The sequence below is a fragment of the Centroberyx gerrardi genome, chromosome 5 (assembly GCF_048128805.1).
Source record: "Centroberyx gerrardi isolate f3 chromosome 5, fCenGer3.hap1.cur.20231027, whole genome shotgun sequence".
In the NCBI taxonomy this organism is placed as follows: domain Eukaryota; kingdom Metazoa; phylum Chordata; class Actinopteri; order Beryciformes; family Berycidae; genus Centroberyx; species Centroberyx gerrardi.
In genome coordinates this window covers 31,020,863-31,037,228 of record NC_136001.1, presented here as the reverse complement: position 1 = coordinate 31,037,228, position 16,366 = coordinate 31,020,863, and the positions used below count along the sequence as shown (strand labels likewise).

The 16,366-nt window shown below is 44.7% G+C and overlaps 1 protein-coding gene across 1 annotated transcript; it reads right to left on the bottom strand.

Annotated features, from left to right (window-relative positions):
* Positions 1-101: 101 nt before the first annotated feature.
* efcc1 (EF-hand and coiled-coil domain containing 1) lies at positions 102-14,078 on the bottom strand. The gene is made up of 8 exons (XM_071911639.2): positions 13,407-14,078; positions 12,353-12,792; positions 4,886-5,034; positions 4,259-4,394; positions 3,558-3,714; positions 2,247-2,405; positions 1,257-1,326; positions 102-1,085 (listed from the first exon to the last, which is right to left on the bottom strand). Exons 1-8 carry the CDS (start codon positions 14,076-14,078, stop codon positions 952-954), a joined length of 1,917 nt encoding a protein of 638 aa, XP_071767740.2. The 3' UTR covers positions 102-951.
* Between the last annotated feature and the right edge of the window lie 2,288 nt (positions 14,079-16,366).

Sequence of the window (16,366 nt, the reverse complement as noted above, 5' to 3'; positions counted from 1 at the left end):
CTCATCATTGACATAACTAAATAAAAATGCAGAGCAAACAAGAATGGTTAAGTTGAAGGCTTTATTGGCATGACTCAACACTAGTTTTTGTCATGTCAACATCCTGATTTCAAGAGAGCAATGAGTTTCTTGCTTCAAAATGAGCATTCAGTTGTGAGGCAGTAACCATGTGTTAACTTGTATTGTACTTTATAACATAATACAATTGTTGCACTTGTGTGGGCCGGAGGCTGCACAAGCCTTGTACATTTGGTGATCTGAGACCAGCCATGACTCAACTTCCTTTCCTAAACCATTCAAAGCCTTAGGGTTTTTGTTCCCTTGAAACAAACACATTTCATAATTCAGCAGTATAGCTATATGCCGTAAATGACTGTACATACATAGAAACACATGCCCAGACGAAGACAATGCCAACCATTTTTAAAGGGGCATTAAGTAAGATTTTGACTGTCCTTCAGCACAAAATGATCAGAAATGATCAGTGGGAGGGGAGGCTGTGGTAGAGGCTTTTGTAGGAGATTGGTAAGGTCATAGATTACTTAATGCCCCTTTAAGCTTAAGCTTATTTCAACATTTTCACATTCAGAACTCTATTGCGACAAATTCAGAAAATATTACCATACTGGACCATACAGAGTTATGTGCAATAAACGCCCTGGAAAAAAAAAAACATGAGAGCAAGTATCTTCTCTATGAGGAGTCAAGCCCTTGGCTACAATAATTAACATTCTAGGCTAAAGAGGAAGAAGTAATTTCACTTTATAGACATGAAGGGCCTGAGGGATATATGAGCTACAGTATGATACATTATATACATAAATCAAATAGCCTTTGTCTTGTGTTATTGTTGTGGCCATTCGTATTCAGTGTCCTCTGTGAGGAAGAGAAGCTGTTGACTCCCACACAGACGTGCTGGAGCGTCCTCGGCCCAGCAGGAGGCAGGCTTGTTCAGCAGGAGATGATGAGGGCGTTGAGAGACTGGTGGCTCTGGGCTCGCTCCAGAGGGCCACCAGAGGACAGAATCTCACAGGCTGCCAGCTCATGGTAGAGAGCGTTGAGCACCTCCAGAATGTGGGCTTTCCCTGTTCAGAAAGGGAACAGATGTGACCGCTGTGGGAATCGCGTTAAAGACGCCCCTACGAGAACTTAATCCAATCCCCCGCCCCCCACCCCCGAGTAATTGTACATTTTCATTATCACGTTTCACAGACACCCTTTATTGATTTTATTGGGTGTGTGTGAGCTCTACTAACCATGTTGCGGGTCGCTACAAGCCTCCAAAGTGCTGAGCAAGATTTTCCCCAGAGACCTCCGGGAGACGTTCTGAAACAAGAGAGAGCTATTCTCAGATGGCTGTCAGGCAATTAACAGGCAATCAGACTCTTGTAACCAGAAAAGCCCTAACACATGTTCAACAAGTGAAACAAATCTGCCCTCAAATCCCTAATCATTAACATTGTTAGGGCTAGGAGACAAATGAAAGCTTTTCTCTGGTCCTAGGCCATCAGAATAATGTAGCCTACAAAAACCCAAATGAAACATCACCACAATACTTCTAGAATATTCCTACGGTAGGTTAGACCGATATATCGGTTTGCTGGTATAACGCGCCGATATGGGCCTTTTATTTCAAAATGAGATATCAGCCAGTCGATGTTGTCCATATGATGGAGGTTCCTCCCTGACCGCAGCTAGTGAATATGTTTTCATTCTAAGTTTTTATTTCAGATGGCTGACCGGAGAACCAGAGAAATCATTCCAGTGTGGTGTGGGAGGATTTTACTCAACTGCCAACCCAGCAAAAAGAATTTCATTACTATGGGTTTTAGTGGACAGTTTTAGTTCACATGATGGTCTAAATGCTGTTCCAGAGGCTTTTCCACTGTGCCAAGAATAAAAAAATATAATTTTTGTTCCTGAAAATCGTAAAGATATTGAATATCGGAACAAAATATTTGCTATCAGAAGCTTCAATCCAAAAATACTGCCATCAGTATTTTCAGCCTATATTGGTCGAACCAACAATTAACCCTCTCACTACTCAATAATGATTTTATAGTCACTTTATCCTACTTTATGGCATTTTTAAAAAAAATTCTATTGGTATCACATTTATATTCCTATAGCATATTATATAACTTTTACTTTTATAGGATTATTATAGTTCTTTTTCATAAGAGTTCTTTCTAATGAGGTGTTGACATCGGACTCGACTGAGCGGTAACCCTGTAACTGTGACTGACCAGGTCTCGGAGCTGCTGGAGGAGCTGCAGGACGTCCAGGAGTTTCTCCTCGACCAGGGACAGACGCACCCTCTCCGTCTCCAGCATCTGCAGCTCCATCTGAAGCAGCTCCGTCTCCTCCGCCTTCTGCTGCAGCTCCTGCAGCAGAGAGTCCTTCATCTGGAAGACACAACGCAGCCATTCAGCCTAGAGGATACTGGTCTCTTCCCCTCACATTAAGACGTGATCCCTTCAAAAGTCCAGTCACTCTAAATTAGACTCTGTTACTAGCTTGTTAGTTTAATTTATGATGCAAAAAATATCCATCTTAAGTCATTTAATCTAATGTTTTCTAATGCTTCCACTTGCTTCCAATGCAGTTTGACAATGTCAAATGTCAAAGTGTAAATGTCTGCACTGGACAAGCCAGAAGAAGGCAGATCACTCCACTAATGTCAAGAAAACACTTGATTCAAGAAGACATCAAGAAGACACTTGACTGAATTCTTGAAACACGTTTGTAATGGAAACAAGTGAAACTAGGACTCAAGACAAGATTAAATGTAATGATGTTGTAAATATCAACATTTTTCGCAGTGCACGGCCAACGGTTTGACAGCTTCATAAAAGCAGCTGGATTTCTGTCATAAATAAAACATCGTCTTTACACTTTTCGGACCACGCTACGGATTCGCCTGCCAAAAAAATGTTGGAAATCCCTGCAGCGTGTCATTACGTCAGAAAGGACTCCAGGACAAAGGTCTCACCCCATACATCCTGCACATAAACAAAGCCTCACAGTGATGATTTTGTTTAGTTTCAACCTTCCTCTCTGTGCGCTGAGACATTTTGGGAACGTGTTACGTCACGGTCCCCCATCTGCCCGTCTTCCTGTGTTGTGAAAATACTACTGGACTGTAACTGGCCAGCTTTAATTTATGATATTCCTAAGTGTCATGCAGGGCAAGGGGGGGGGGAGTGTTTCTGTGGTCAGCTCCTGTGAGAAACAGCTGCACACACACACACACGCACACACACACACGCACACAGGGAGGCTCTGCAGCCGCTGCTGGCGGTTTGGTTAAGTGGAAGCTCCAGGGCCGTGCCACTAGCTGTGGTTTCCCTTTGAAGCCCTCCACTTTCATTACAACCTTCACCAGTCCTCTCTAATCTAGTTGAACACCACACACACGCAGCCTCGAAATGTACTTGTGATGTAAAGCGAGACAAAACATTGTCCAGGGAGAACAGTCTTATGTAAATGGATCCGGCAGAGCGTGGCAGAGTATGGTCGCCCACCCGGGTGGGACGGAGGTGCGCGGCGGTTTGTACCTGGTCCATGTCTATCTCTGCCTGGCTCTCCTTCAGCTCCAGCTGCTTATTCAGTCGGGTCACCCGCTCCAGGAGCTCCATTACGGCGCTGCGGCTCTCCTCGCCCCTCGAGCTCCCGAAATTAGACATCAGCTTCTTGAACGCCTTGTCGTCGCACCTGATGGAGGACACATTTCAAGAGATAGAAGGTCTGTGGGGTGCATGCAGCAGTTATAGCTTTCCTGTTGCGTGTACATGTGATCATATTCAGTATTAAAGGTATACACCAACTTTTTGGCAAATAGTCTTTCATCAACTCATGGTTGGGCAACAAGAAGCCTGGCTAGTAGTAGTAAGAAGGCTAGTAGTTTCCCCTCTGTGTATGTGGTATTTATTTCATTTATGTAATTTGTGAAACCCTGAGACAGCCGTAGTAATTTTTCCTTCATCTTCTATTCAAAGATGAAGTGGAACTAGGAACAAAAATTGAATGCAAAACATTTAATTGATTTGAGAACCAGATTTTTGCACAAATGTTAAAATTTCAAAACTTTTCTCACCACATCGCAGGCCTGGTGCACATCACTACCTATCCCATCATGCCATGCGCACACGATTATCGTTTCTCTTAGACAGTGAATGGAGGCGCAGCTGTTCCCAACTAGCCTACCATGAGTCGGTTCATTACTTTAAGGTGCAGTGACGAGATGACTCTGTTGTACCTTTCCCCGCAGCAGGACAGCCTGGTCAGGATCCTCTTCACCTCGTCCACCTGCCTCTGCTGGTCTCCAGTCCACTTGTCCTCCTCCTCGTCGGACGCTGCCTGGCCCTCCACCGAGCGGAACAGCTGCTCCTCCACTAGACAACGCAACACATCATCGTCATCATCGTTATCATGGGGCGGTGGTAGCCCAAAGGTTAGAGACGAGACGCGTGCTTGTGAACAGACAGGTGGGGAAAATGTGGTTGGGCAAAGTGAATGAGTAACAGTCTCCATCGACTACTGCCGATGTGCCGTTGAGCAAGACACTGAACCCCCAGTGGAGCTGCTCAGTGGCCAACAGCAGACTGTGGTTGTACTGGGCGGCTCCCAGTGTGAATGTGTGGAACTGTAAGAATGTGAAGCAAGGCGTTGCTCGAAAAGTGCATGCGTGCTCTTCGGCTTTCCCTAGATAATAGGGATGGGACGATATGCTTATCTCACGAAATCCCTTATCGTCCCATCCCTACTAGATAAATAACTGTAAAAACAAAATCCTCAACAACCTCATAATCCTCCTCATCATTGCACAGTCACGGCTTGGACAGCAGCACCAGCGTTCTGTGGTTTTATGAGGAAGACGTCTTACTTTTGTCCGGGGTCGTCTCGGCGCGCCCCGTCGGGGAACGCCGGTCATGCTGGGAGTCCGAGCAGCACCTCTGGCCCGGCCTGCCGCCGCCAATCGACCGCTGCTCTGCCCTGGTGCTGCTTGGGAGTTGTAGTTTGGACACCTCTGACCTGAAAGGGAGTACGGTCTGTTTAGCCGCCTGACAGCATGTTCTCTCCGAGCGCATGTCCTCATTTACGCTGCTATGAATCTATCCGCACACAAACTGACACTGCCTAAGGGACTGAAAGCGCTCTTCAAATTTGCACAGAGGAAGAACTATTCAATCCAAGCCAATTGCCAACATCAAAGTGAACGTATCAAGTAACATGAGGCAGTGCATATTAAGCCACATCTACAACCACCATGATAATTTTATAGAAGCCTGTGATATAGTACGCCAAATCTGGGAGGGGTAATTGAAGCCAGACATTGCATCTTTAAGGCATTTTCACAGTAAAGTGGGTCAGTGGTAGAATGGCGCTATTAGTTTGCAGGAGTTAGCCTGCAAGATGTGAGGTAAAACACACTGACTGACATTGGTTGGAGCAGAATGAGAGCAGGGAAAATGTTGGGTGTGTGAACACTTTCGTACACTTTAATGTGATCTGCAGATGAAAAGACGCGCAGGTCTATTTGTCTTGTTTTTCCTTTGCGTCTAAGACACGTTTAAACATTTGTTACTCAAAAAAGACTTGAGACTGCAGTTTGTGCAGATCAATCGTTTTGTAATGGTTTGAATTTTCTAGGTTTCTCCTGCTGTCTGGTCTTTTGTGTTGGGGGAAATCCGATAGGGGGCCTTCGTAAATCACAGAATAAGTGTTTCCAGATGATGATGTCTTGCCGGGGGAAAAAAAAAAAAGAAGAAAATCTTGAAAAAGGTTTTCACCAGCCTGGCTCACTGCAAAAAAAAAAAAAAAAAAAAATCCAGTCAAGAAGCACTCATGCTTATATCCTGCTGGCGCGAGGCAGGCTATGCCGTAAGACAACATTATACTCTGCATCTGTATACTATAGGTTTCTTTGTGCAAAACTGGGGAGAAAATAGTGACTTCAGTGAAGGTCAATAATTGCAGCATGGTTTCAGGCAATCAATCAGAGAGGAGGGAGACATGTTTAAGTTATTGGGGGCCACAGCGGAGGAGAGAGGGAGCTGGTTCATGAGGACCCGCAGCTGCAATTGGAGCAACATGCAAGTGGGGCGCGGACGTGAACGCACACACACACACACACACACACACAAAACCTTGCTGGTTGCTGTGGAGACGCTTTGACTCTGGAATGAACTGGTGGAGGGCTTTTTCAAATGCGGGCTTTGGTGTGACTAATTGCACTTTAATTGACAGTGGTTGGACAGAAGTTGTAGCCTGGGTCCAGTGAATACTGTAGCAAGGCCGCGGCTTCTGGCCCCGGCTCTTGACGTGGCGGTGAAAGAACGGTGCCGGCTTTGTGTCTCGAGAGACAAAAAGACTTTGAGGTTGGGGGGGGAGGAGAGAATGAACTTGCCGGTTGTCGTGAAAACTGGTTTTGGGGGATTATGATTGTGTATGAGATTAATGCTGCTTGAGGAGGGGACCTCATCTCACGGTTCGACGGTGAAGTGACCGGGAGCGCGTGAATAAGCGCTCGGCGGTGGGTGCTGAGCATGGGAAATCCAGCTAGATGAGCACAGACACCTGAAAGTACTCCAGACAGACATCCTGGACGGTGGTTGGGCTGCGGGATACAGCAGACACAGACATAAATTTGAGCCGTGTTTTCATGAGACAGGCATCGGAGTTCTCGCCAACGTACCAATGGAAAAGCAGCATCGATGGTTTTGGAGCGCTAAAGATGAAAATATCTGTTCATTTATTTATTTTGCTGAGCGGGAGAAAATAAAATACCCCGCAGACGGTGAAATGCTTTAACATATCGTCGAACCTGCAATATTTTTTGGGTTAATTAAGAACTTCTTCTGAATGTGTTGCATGTGTGTAAATGTTAATGAGTGGTTAAAACTGAACTCTCGCCAGATTTTACAGTATGAACTCCACCTCCATCAGTGCAGATATCATATACTGTACTGTAATGACAATCATAAGTAGAATTCAGAATCTATCTTTGCATATTGCACAGGTTCACCATACACACCAATGAAAATCTTTAATCTTTCCCACAAACTAGTAAGATGATCCTTATTTCCATTTTGTGCACAAAAAGTACTTTTTGTGTTATTTGCATATTGTCCCATTCAGTAGGTGCAGCATATTGTAAAAACGTTGTTTTAAACAGACTGGTGGGAAGTGATTTTCTATGGCATACTTCTGATACTTCTTGATTTTTAGAATTTACTATACTGTATGTTCTATAGGAAACATACAGTATAGGAAACTGACCTCAAAGCCGTGGTTTCGGGACCACTCTAGCTACTGTTATCCTGGGAGTCCCATACTAGCTGGGCAGCCCTAGATAATCAATTTAACATTTCCTGAACTGTCTGTATGCCCCCCCCCCCCCTCCCCCTATTTGTTCAGATTCCATTGGCTCCTGTATCAAAGGATCCTCTTGGCTCATCTCTGGTCAAAATTATGAGCCCTATGCCCTTCAAGATAACATAATGTCTCCAGAGAACTTTTATTGTGGAAAACAGAAGTATGTGAGTTACTCTCTCTGTAGGCTGCATTGCACGTGATTATATATTACACATCTTTCACAACTGAGGAGGGAGCTATCCTCCTAGCCTGGTATGATATTAACTTGCCATTTAAAGGTCCCATATTTTATTCTTTCTTAGCAATTTAACACAGTTCCCTGTGGTCTTTATAAAACATTTGTGAAGTGTATAGCAAAAAAAACCCCCACCTAAATCCAGCTTTTGTGGTTTGTGTTCAACAGGCTGTTTTCTGTGGCTGTTGAGTTTATGCTAATGAACCACTGCTCTGATTGGCCGCCTCATTGGAAGGTTGGGCTTCCGGCTGTGGGAGTGGTTATTCACCTTGGGTCGGTCAAATGCAGATTGTCAGCGAGTGATGCCACTAATGGCTCCAAATCCAGACGGCTTGTAGAATCACACGACTTTTAAATAAGGAAACTATGGCAAAACGGGAGGAGTTTCAGATTTCACATGATCTTGGCTGTTAGATACGACGACAAAATGCTTACACATGGAAGGGCAAGGAAAAAACTGTTTTGTACAATATGGGACCTTTAAGCTGTTGGCAGTAAAAATGCACTAATAGCATAATTTAATATGTGTGGAAGCAATTCCTAGCCTGTGTAATGTAGGCCTAATCATTATTACATTCCTCAAGACACACACAAAGGAGTCAAATTATATCTAAAACATGATGTGCTCCACTGTGCTACGTCAGGACATTTTGTAATCAAAGGGATCTTGTATTCTGCCCTATTAACAAAAGTCTGAACCCATTCTTTTGGCCTGCGGGGGGGGGGGGGGGGGGGGGCAGTCCAGCTGTTTGTGGTTAGAGTCAGGACACCCAGAGTACTTCCTGTGTTTATCACAGTGCAGTGCTGAAGTGAACTTTCCATACACACACACACACACTCACCCGCCATCACCATTCCCCCTCCCACACTCCCCAAAGAGTAGTTTCCTCTTCCAGGTGTCATCGGTCAATGACAGGTCTCCTGTTCTGCAGAGGTTAAAAACGAGGGCGCGCAGTAGACCTGAGCTTGAACTTGAAGTTCCCCGCTTTGTGGGTGCCCCGCAGCATGGTGGAGACGGGGGGGGGGAGGGGTTGTGTTTACATAGCTGACGGTTATTAATCAAGTCCTCTTAGGTACAATGGGCTGGTTTCTGGGATACAAATAAAGCGACTGTGCTTTCAGGGAAGTGAGGTGCCTCTCATTTGGTGATTATTTAGTAAAGGCCGAGGGCTTAATCCACAAAAAAAAAAAAAAAAACGACGCCTGTAACATTTACAGAGAGGGGGTTAAGCTTTCCCGAGTGAGCAAGGTGCAAAGAAACCCCCCGAAAGTGAAGCATACTGGGGGATTAAAAGTAGAGGAAAAGAGCTCCAACCTCCTATGAGGGTGGGTGGCATACGTTTAGAAGATATTTTGTGTGTGATGTAGTTCTGCTGATGTCAGCGGAGCGAGAATACCTCCAAACCAGAGAGAGGGAGAGCGGGGCGGGCGATTCAGAGCGAAAACGAGCCCACTTGGCAGTGTGGGTTTTTTGAAGGCTGTTCAAGAACAACAGCAAGGCGGCAGAGAGCGCCGGGTCCCAGACGTCCCTCGAGTGTGTCCTTTCCTTTCCGTATTATTTAAAAGAGGGGCAGGAATGCCGTGGCAGCACCTGCTCCTCACAATGCTGCGGCTCTTGTGCAGAGGCAGATAAATGGTCTGCAGGGCCTTCGTCCCCCTCCCCTCCCCTCCTCTCTCTCTCTCTCTCTCTCGGGCGCCATGCAGAGAGCATGAAAAGGCTGGGAGATTATGCCTCCCCCGGGGCCCGGCATCAGAGGGCCAAGGGTTAGAGGCATACAGAGGAGATGTCTGCAGAGGCGCTGTTAAAACGAAAAAGTGAGTTTTAAACCTGCGCGCTTTAACCGTCTGCTCGTATGTGCTATCTGGAAATAGCTGGGGTATGTCAGTAGAGACGCCTGGACTCAAGCGAGGGAATAAAACGGAAAAAAAGAATCCTAGACGAAAGGCAACCCGGGTTGTTTTCGTGGCACCAAGAGCGATTTTGTATTTCCACTCCATATCTATTCTTCGAGGCACAAAAAGAAGACAGAAAGACGAATGAGGCCGTTCCTCTCTTGTGGGCCTCGGAAAACATGTCCGTCATTTCGTGAACAAACAGTCGGGTGTTTGCTTCTTCCTCCAGATGGTAGACTTTCCTCCCCCTCTTCTCTTTTTTGTTCCTCTCGCTGTGCTCCCCATTGTCTACGCCTCTGGCCCACAGAGCTCTATAGGCTACAGTGACTGATTTAGACTCCCTTTACCTTCTGGAGTCCCCCCCCCCCCCAAAAGAAAGGACAGAACTAAAAGCAACACTTGGTCGACTGTCCTGGTTTTCATGGCAGCGCACTCGGGCGTTCATTCCTGCGCTCGTCGGGTCCCGTTGGAAGGGGCGGCTCCCATCTGAGTCTTGCCCTCTGCTCCGTTGCAGCATACGGTCCAAAGAAATCACAGACGCGTTATGCAACAACACCCCCGCATCTTAAGTTTCAGGCCGAAGACCACTTTTTTTTTTTTAAAACGACTTCCACTGGGATGATGATGGAGAACTGAAAAATGCATTATTGGTGGATTTCCTGGACGAGAGCGTTGCATTACATCAAAGCACACAGATGCAAAAAAAGAAAGGAAAGCAAACATTTTGATGCATATAATATTCTCACGGCCGTCCTGTTAGGGCTTATACCAGACACTCTTGTTATTGTGGGCCATCTTTACTGTCACTATCCACTGTGCGCAATCCAATGAAGCAGAAACGCCTTAACATATCTTTAAAAACATCAAGATGGAAAGGTGTTTCTGCAGTATGGCTAGAAGCTACACTAGAACACCCCCCCCCCCTCTAATTTTGTAACTCTGTATCTCTGAGATCCGACCACCATCTCCGAGTTAATCCCATTACCGTTCACAGAAGTTTAAAAGTAAGCCGCAGAGATAAGGTTACGGCCGATAATTTAACCAGATCCCTCGACAGACTGCTGCATCTCTAGATCAACCGCATTAGAATCCGAGCCATTTGACACTGACACAGCATGTCCAAACAGTAATGACTTAATTTTCAGGTAACTTAAGTTTTTACTGTGGGAAAAAAACAAGAACTTAATGGCAAGCCTTTATGTGATGAGCAAGATCAGAGACAGCTTAGGAGCAAGAGGTAAAATGAGATATGGAAAAAAAAAACCTCTATCCTTCAAATATGAAATGAGATTGAGATATTTTTATTTCAGTTCTTCCCCTGACACCTTACTCTAGTTGGGTCTTTGAACGTAATGAACAGCCTGAGTATATAGAGTTTGGGCTTTTCATGTTTGGATGAATAATATTATAGCCCACGTGGCTGAGCAAGCATTGAGGCTTTTAGTGGGAATATTCATGGAGCTCGGTTGCTAAGATCCATAGGATGGGGGTGCCGATCTGGTATTGTTCCTCCGTGGGGCGGAGTGAAAGAACAGAGTGGAGATTGATGGGAATGGTCAGTCTGTTGAGGTCCTCGCTCAATGGAGCTCTCTCTTGACAAGTCAGACCCTTTGTGGCGTTGAATTATTTGGCATTAGGGTATCAATGGACGGCTAGTGAAAAGACTCTCCAACAACAGTCTTTAGAGTCTGCATAGATTAGCGAGTTTAGGGTTATGAAGTGGCACTGTGGTTGCGAAATTTGTTATTTGGAATCAGTTTGAAGCAGGTATTAGGGCAGACTGTAATCTCATAGGTAGGCTTTTGCTCTGCTGGTGCGTCTCGCAGGTCTTACTTCGAGTCCATAATAACAGCACTATTCAGATGTTACAACCGTTTAGAGACATCTGCTATCTAAATAAGCCAGACCTGCAGACATTGATTATATGGTTAGAACAGGCACAACAGACACAAAGGTAAACATTAAACCAATGGCTTTGTACTTTAAATGTCCAATTACACCCTGAAGAGCTAAGCTTCCATGAAAATGAATAGTTCCCGACGGTAGCGGAGCTCAAGCAGGACCGAATTGCCACACACGACGCCTGTTAAACAAACCCAAACAAAACAAGGCTGAAAATTGGAATAGTAAACCACATCAAACCTTCATAAATAGCATGGCAGAGTTTTCCAGGCACGGAGCCAGATGTAAACAGGGAGTCGTTTTATTCCAGGAGGAATTATAATTCATTATGGTTCATTCTAGCCACAGAGGCCTTCCTAATGCAACAAGTTGCCAAAACAAGCCCTTCTTTCTCATTGTACCGTACACAGCCAAACATGCTTCTGACCACTTGTTTTGCATTGGGTTTGACGGCTGATTGGGCCTAATGGATAGGTAAGAGGAGAATACACTCTGCTCTCTCTGTGACCATAGCGCAGTATTCCTGTGTCAACACCACCAAGCTAAAACCATTAGAAAAATGTACGAGCTATATCTTTTTTCCTGTGTAAAAAGTTGAAAAGAATTAAATTGTCATTCCAATCTTGATTAAAGAATTACCAAATGGCCATACAACAAATACACTTATATCAATCGCATAAAACTATTGTGATATGACATGTCAATCCAAATGAATTGATGTGGATGCGACAATTGTCATAACTGTTATGTCAAGATAGTCCAGTGGATGTATAGGGTGCAGTCTAATGTAAAATACAGTAAGGCCAGTAGAGGCTGCCAATCTTCTCAGCGATGGTCTCGTTTGTGTACGATCATCACACCAATGTCTCAAAATGAATGTGGTGATGATTTATTATGTTAAAATGCTACATGTAAAGCCTTTAAGCTAACACCCGATGTTCTTACCTGTAGTAGAGGAGCTCTGACTCCAGCTGGAGGACGTGTCTCTGGAGCGCTGGCACGTGACTGGCTTTGGATTCCAGTTCCTTCACCTTGCCCAGGCCGCTGAGCAGCGCCTGCCTGGCCTCCTCCACCTTCCTCCTCATCCCCACCTGCTCTCTCTTCAGAGCTCGGTTGCAGTCCTCCAGAGCCACCACGGCCTTTTTAGAGCTCCGCAGCTCCTGCTCCAGTCTCTGATTACAGAGCATAGCTTCCTCCACCTGCCGGTCTCTGGAGCTGCGCAGCAGTTCTATCTCGTGGATGATGCTCTGCAGACTCTGCAGGTCGCTGTAGGCGCTGCTTTTCGCGTTGCTGTTGCTTATGCTTTTCTGGGCGGCTTGCTTCTGGTGGGCGATGAAGCAGCCTTCCTCTGGTTTATGTTTGGAGTGGCTTTTCCACAGTCCTACCTGAAGTAAAGAGCAGCGGGTGACAAGAAGGGACTGAATCAGGAACCAGGCTATGGAAGATATACCCTAATGAAAAATCACTGGAAGAGAGAACTTACAGGGGGTCCCAAGCAAGATGAGGCCCTTCAGACAGGTGATGTGATACTGTACTAAATCAGATTCACAGGGGTGGGGTGGGGTGGGGTGGGATGGGGGGCCCACATCACATCTTGTCAGGGAGCCTAGAATTCCTAGCAGCACCCCTGTTCCTTTTATATTCCTACAGGGACTTATGGTGTACCTATGGTACTCAATAATGAGTTTACAGTATCCTTATATTACTTGATGGTATCTTTTTCATCTCCTATGGTATCACTATAATATTCCTATAATAACCCAATAGGGACTTGTATGATCCAACTGATATCACCATAATATTCTTATACTATTCCTATAATATTCCTGTACTTAGACTGTACTTTCCTGTGATATTTGCATAGTATCATCCCATATAAAGAAATTCCCCATATGATTCACACTGAAAGCTTAAATATGATTGTAGGTGTGCACTATATCTGCCAGAATATAAACACACTGCTATGCAATCGTGCCAGCATCACCAGCACCAGACTCACCTGCAGAGCCAAGCAGCGGGCGTCGCTGCTCTGAAGCGCAGCACGCATGTCCTCGATCAACTCCCGCAAACTTGCGTTCTCGTCCTCCAGCTTTGCCACTCTGTCCTCGGCCTCTTCGAGCGCGACTATCTCCTCGTAACACTCCCGGGTGCAGGAGCCGAGCCTGCAGCCGGAGACGTGCCGCTCCGAGGTGGGCGAGGAGCCGCCGCTCACCCCGGCGGACAGCAGCTTCTCTCGCCGCCTCAGCGGGCTTCTGAGGCGGATCTGGGTCTCGATGTGCTCGCTCTCTTTCCCCACCAGCAGCCTGCCGTTCTCATACTGGCACCCCGCCTTGGTGCTGAAGTGCCCGCACAGCTTGGCGTGAAATTGTCTGAAGGTGAACTCGCCGGGTAAATTGTCCAAAATTCCGGCGCACTCCGAGTCTAACAGGTCTTTGTTCAAGCCCAAAATTTCGCACAAGATGTTAAAGTCCTCGACGGGGATCTTGCCGCCTCCTTGATAGTCCATATGATGGAAAATCTCCTGTAGATATTGATCCAGCCCGGTGGCCAAAACTATGATTTCGTTCTCCACTCCCCGGTCCAGTCCGTAATGGTACGCCAGAGTGCTGACTATCCATTGTGTTCTGCGCGCTGGTCGGCCGTATGGATCATTGAAGTCTGCTTTATCCATTATTTCCAATGAGCAACATCCTATTCTACCTCCGCAAACTTATGACAGTTCCTCTTTCTTTTAACAATACCGCGTCCTTCGCATCTCCATCCTCCCAGCAGCACTCTGAACAGACTGAGAGCAGCTCGGGCTGAAACGAGGCGTGTGCTGGGCACGGATCACATTTGAATTTTAGCACTGCCCCCCAAATCCAAATGTAGGGGTGCTATCCAGAATTCAATAACACAGACATATAACGGTCTCGAACTGCTGTTTGCACGAGCCTAATTGCCACCAGGTGTGTAAACCACAGCTATTTGCTCCACGTTACTTTTGTCATTCATCTTGTTAAGATGTAATTTGCCTAAGATGCTTTTTTTTTTCTCTAGCATGGTCTGTAAGCTGGAATTAAACATTTATTTTTCTCTGGCCCACATATATTTAATGCTGGCTATTTGCACAGTTTGCCCTATTTGCACAAGTTCCTTATATATGGCCACAGTCACAGTTAGTGATGCACATTTGCATACATGCCTTTGAACTGGAAATGTATAGGCTACTTATGTGAATCAGGTAAAACAACCTTGAAGTTTACCTGTAAGTAGCATTGTAGCACCTTTATTTATATTGCTATGTCCTACTCTCTGCTTTTTGCAATCACTATATCTCGATTTTTATCTACAGTATATATTGGTTAGTTGATTTTTTTTTTTTTTTACTCATCTCAATAGTTAATAGCCTGTTAGTCTATCTACTTTTCAGCTCATTAACATTCAAATCAATGTGCATGGAGCTTGTAGGCCGTCTGCCTCCGTGGAAATCTATCAGTGCAAAACTTCCTAAGTAATGGAAAGTTTAGCATCGCTCTACGGTGTATCCACTATGCTGCCTTCAAGTACTGCTCGTAAGTTCCTACCTCCAAATTGCTGGGGTCGTAAATAGCACACGGTGCTTTTGGCTGGAATGAATAACAAAGTGGAGAGAGAAAGTACTTTCCAGAATAGTTGATGTTTTGATCCATGTATCTAAAACAAATGTGTGACAGCAAGAAATTCAACAAAGCATGGAAATAGGAACATACAACAATATCCTATTCATTATTAGCCTAATAATAAAATACATCACTTTTACCCTCAGATGGCTTCCACGCTCTCTGCCCCTAAATGTCACATCTCGGCAACTTTGGTAGAAATTCTGACAATACATCTGGAAATGAAGTATTTTGTACATAACGAGGTAGCCTAGGCCTACATAAACACATTGATAACTTAACTGTTTATAGGGAGAAAACATTTAATAGGAAATGTCCATATGGACTGACTCGAAACCTAACTTTACAATTTTATTAATGAAATCAAACATTACAGCACTATGTTAGGCAGGCAAGGAATAAAATCAAGACTGAATAGTTTTGATTTAGGGCATATATAAAATTTATTAATTGTTTTACCTGCTACTTTTTTGTACTCGGAACTTGTTTTGTTGTCAATAAATAATAAATAAATTAAAAACATCAAATTTTCCCCGTTTAATTTAGACACTTTGTCGGATCGTTCAGGCGAGGTCGAGGGTAATGCTGATATTTCCAACAGCACTTGAAGGCAGCAACCCATACATACCCATACCTCACTTCCTCTTCGGGACAGTGGTTGCCATGGCGACGCGTTGCATTCTGAGTGACAGCCTGGCCCACTTCAGCAGTTTAGTCAGGAGTTTAATGCGAAACATTTGATTCAACACTTGATTCAGCTAAACAAACTGAAGCTAAACTAAATCCTGGAACTATCCGACACCGTTCAGACTTAACTGTCCAGTTCAGGAGGACTTTGAACACTCCAGACAAACAGGACTCAAGGTGGGCAAGCACAAACAAACGTCATTGTAAAGTGATGTGTGTTATGGCGTGAAGTGGAAGTGGAGATTTCATGGCTATAAATTTCCTTATTTTATTATGTTTCTAGAGCTATAAACATTCACTGCATTTATTGTTTAGGCTACTGCTCATGCCTCTCTCTCACCTAATATATTCAATTACAAAATCTATGAACTATTTAACTTTTTTTTTTTTTGTGGAAAGTTTGAAATTTTGATTAATTGCCTTTTACATGTGTGGGCCAGACTTCAAATCCAATATTATGGCGTAAGGGTTGGCATATGCAGAGCAAAATTCCCTGTTGTAAAATTGTAATCACTTTTTCATCATTTATTTATTCATTTTCAACAAAAATGAACTTTTGTGTTGGACACATTCTGTCCCAGTTGTTAAAATGAATGCAGAATATAGGTTTATAGTTGGTTTATAGTCTAAA

Bases quoted from the DNA above. Each gene is read 5' to 3' on its own strand.
- efcc1 (XM_071911639.2), bottom strand. From the start codon at position 14,078: ATGGATAAAGCAGACTTCAATGATCCATACGGCCGACCAGCGCGCAGA. The intron at 12,793-13,406 runs GTGAGTCTGGTG...TCTTTACTTCAG, and splicing joins CCCGCTGCTTGGCTCTGCAG to GTAGGACTGTGGAAAAGCCA. The intron at 5,035-12,352 runs GTAAGAACATCG...ACTCCCTTTCAG, and splicing joins TCAGAGCTCCTCTACTACAG to GTCAGAGGTGTCCAAACTAC.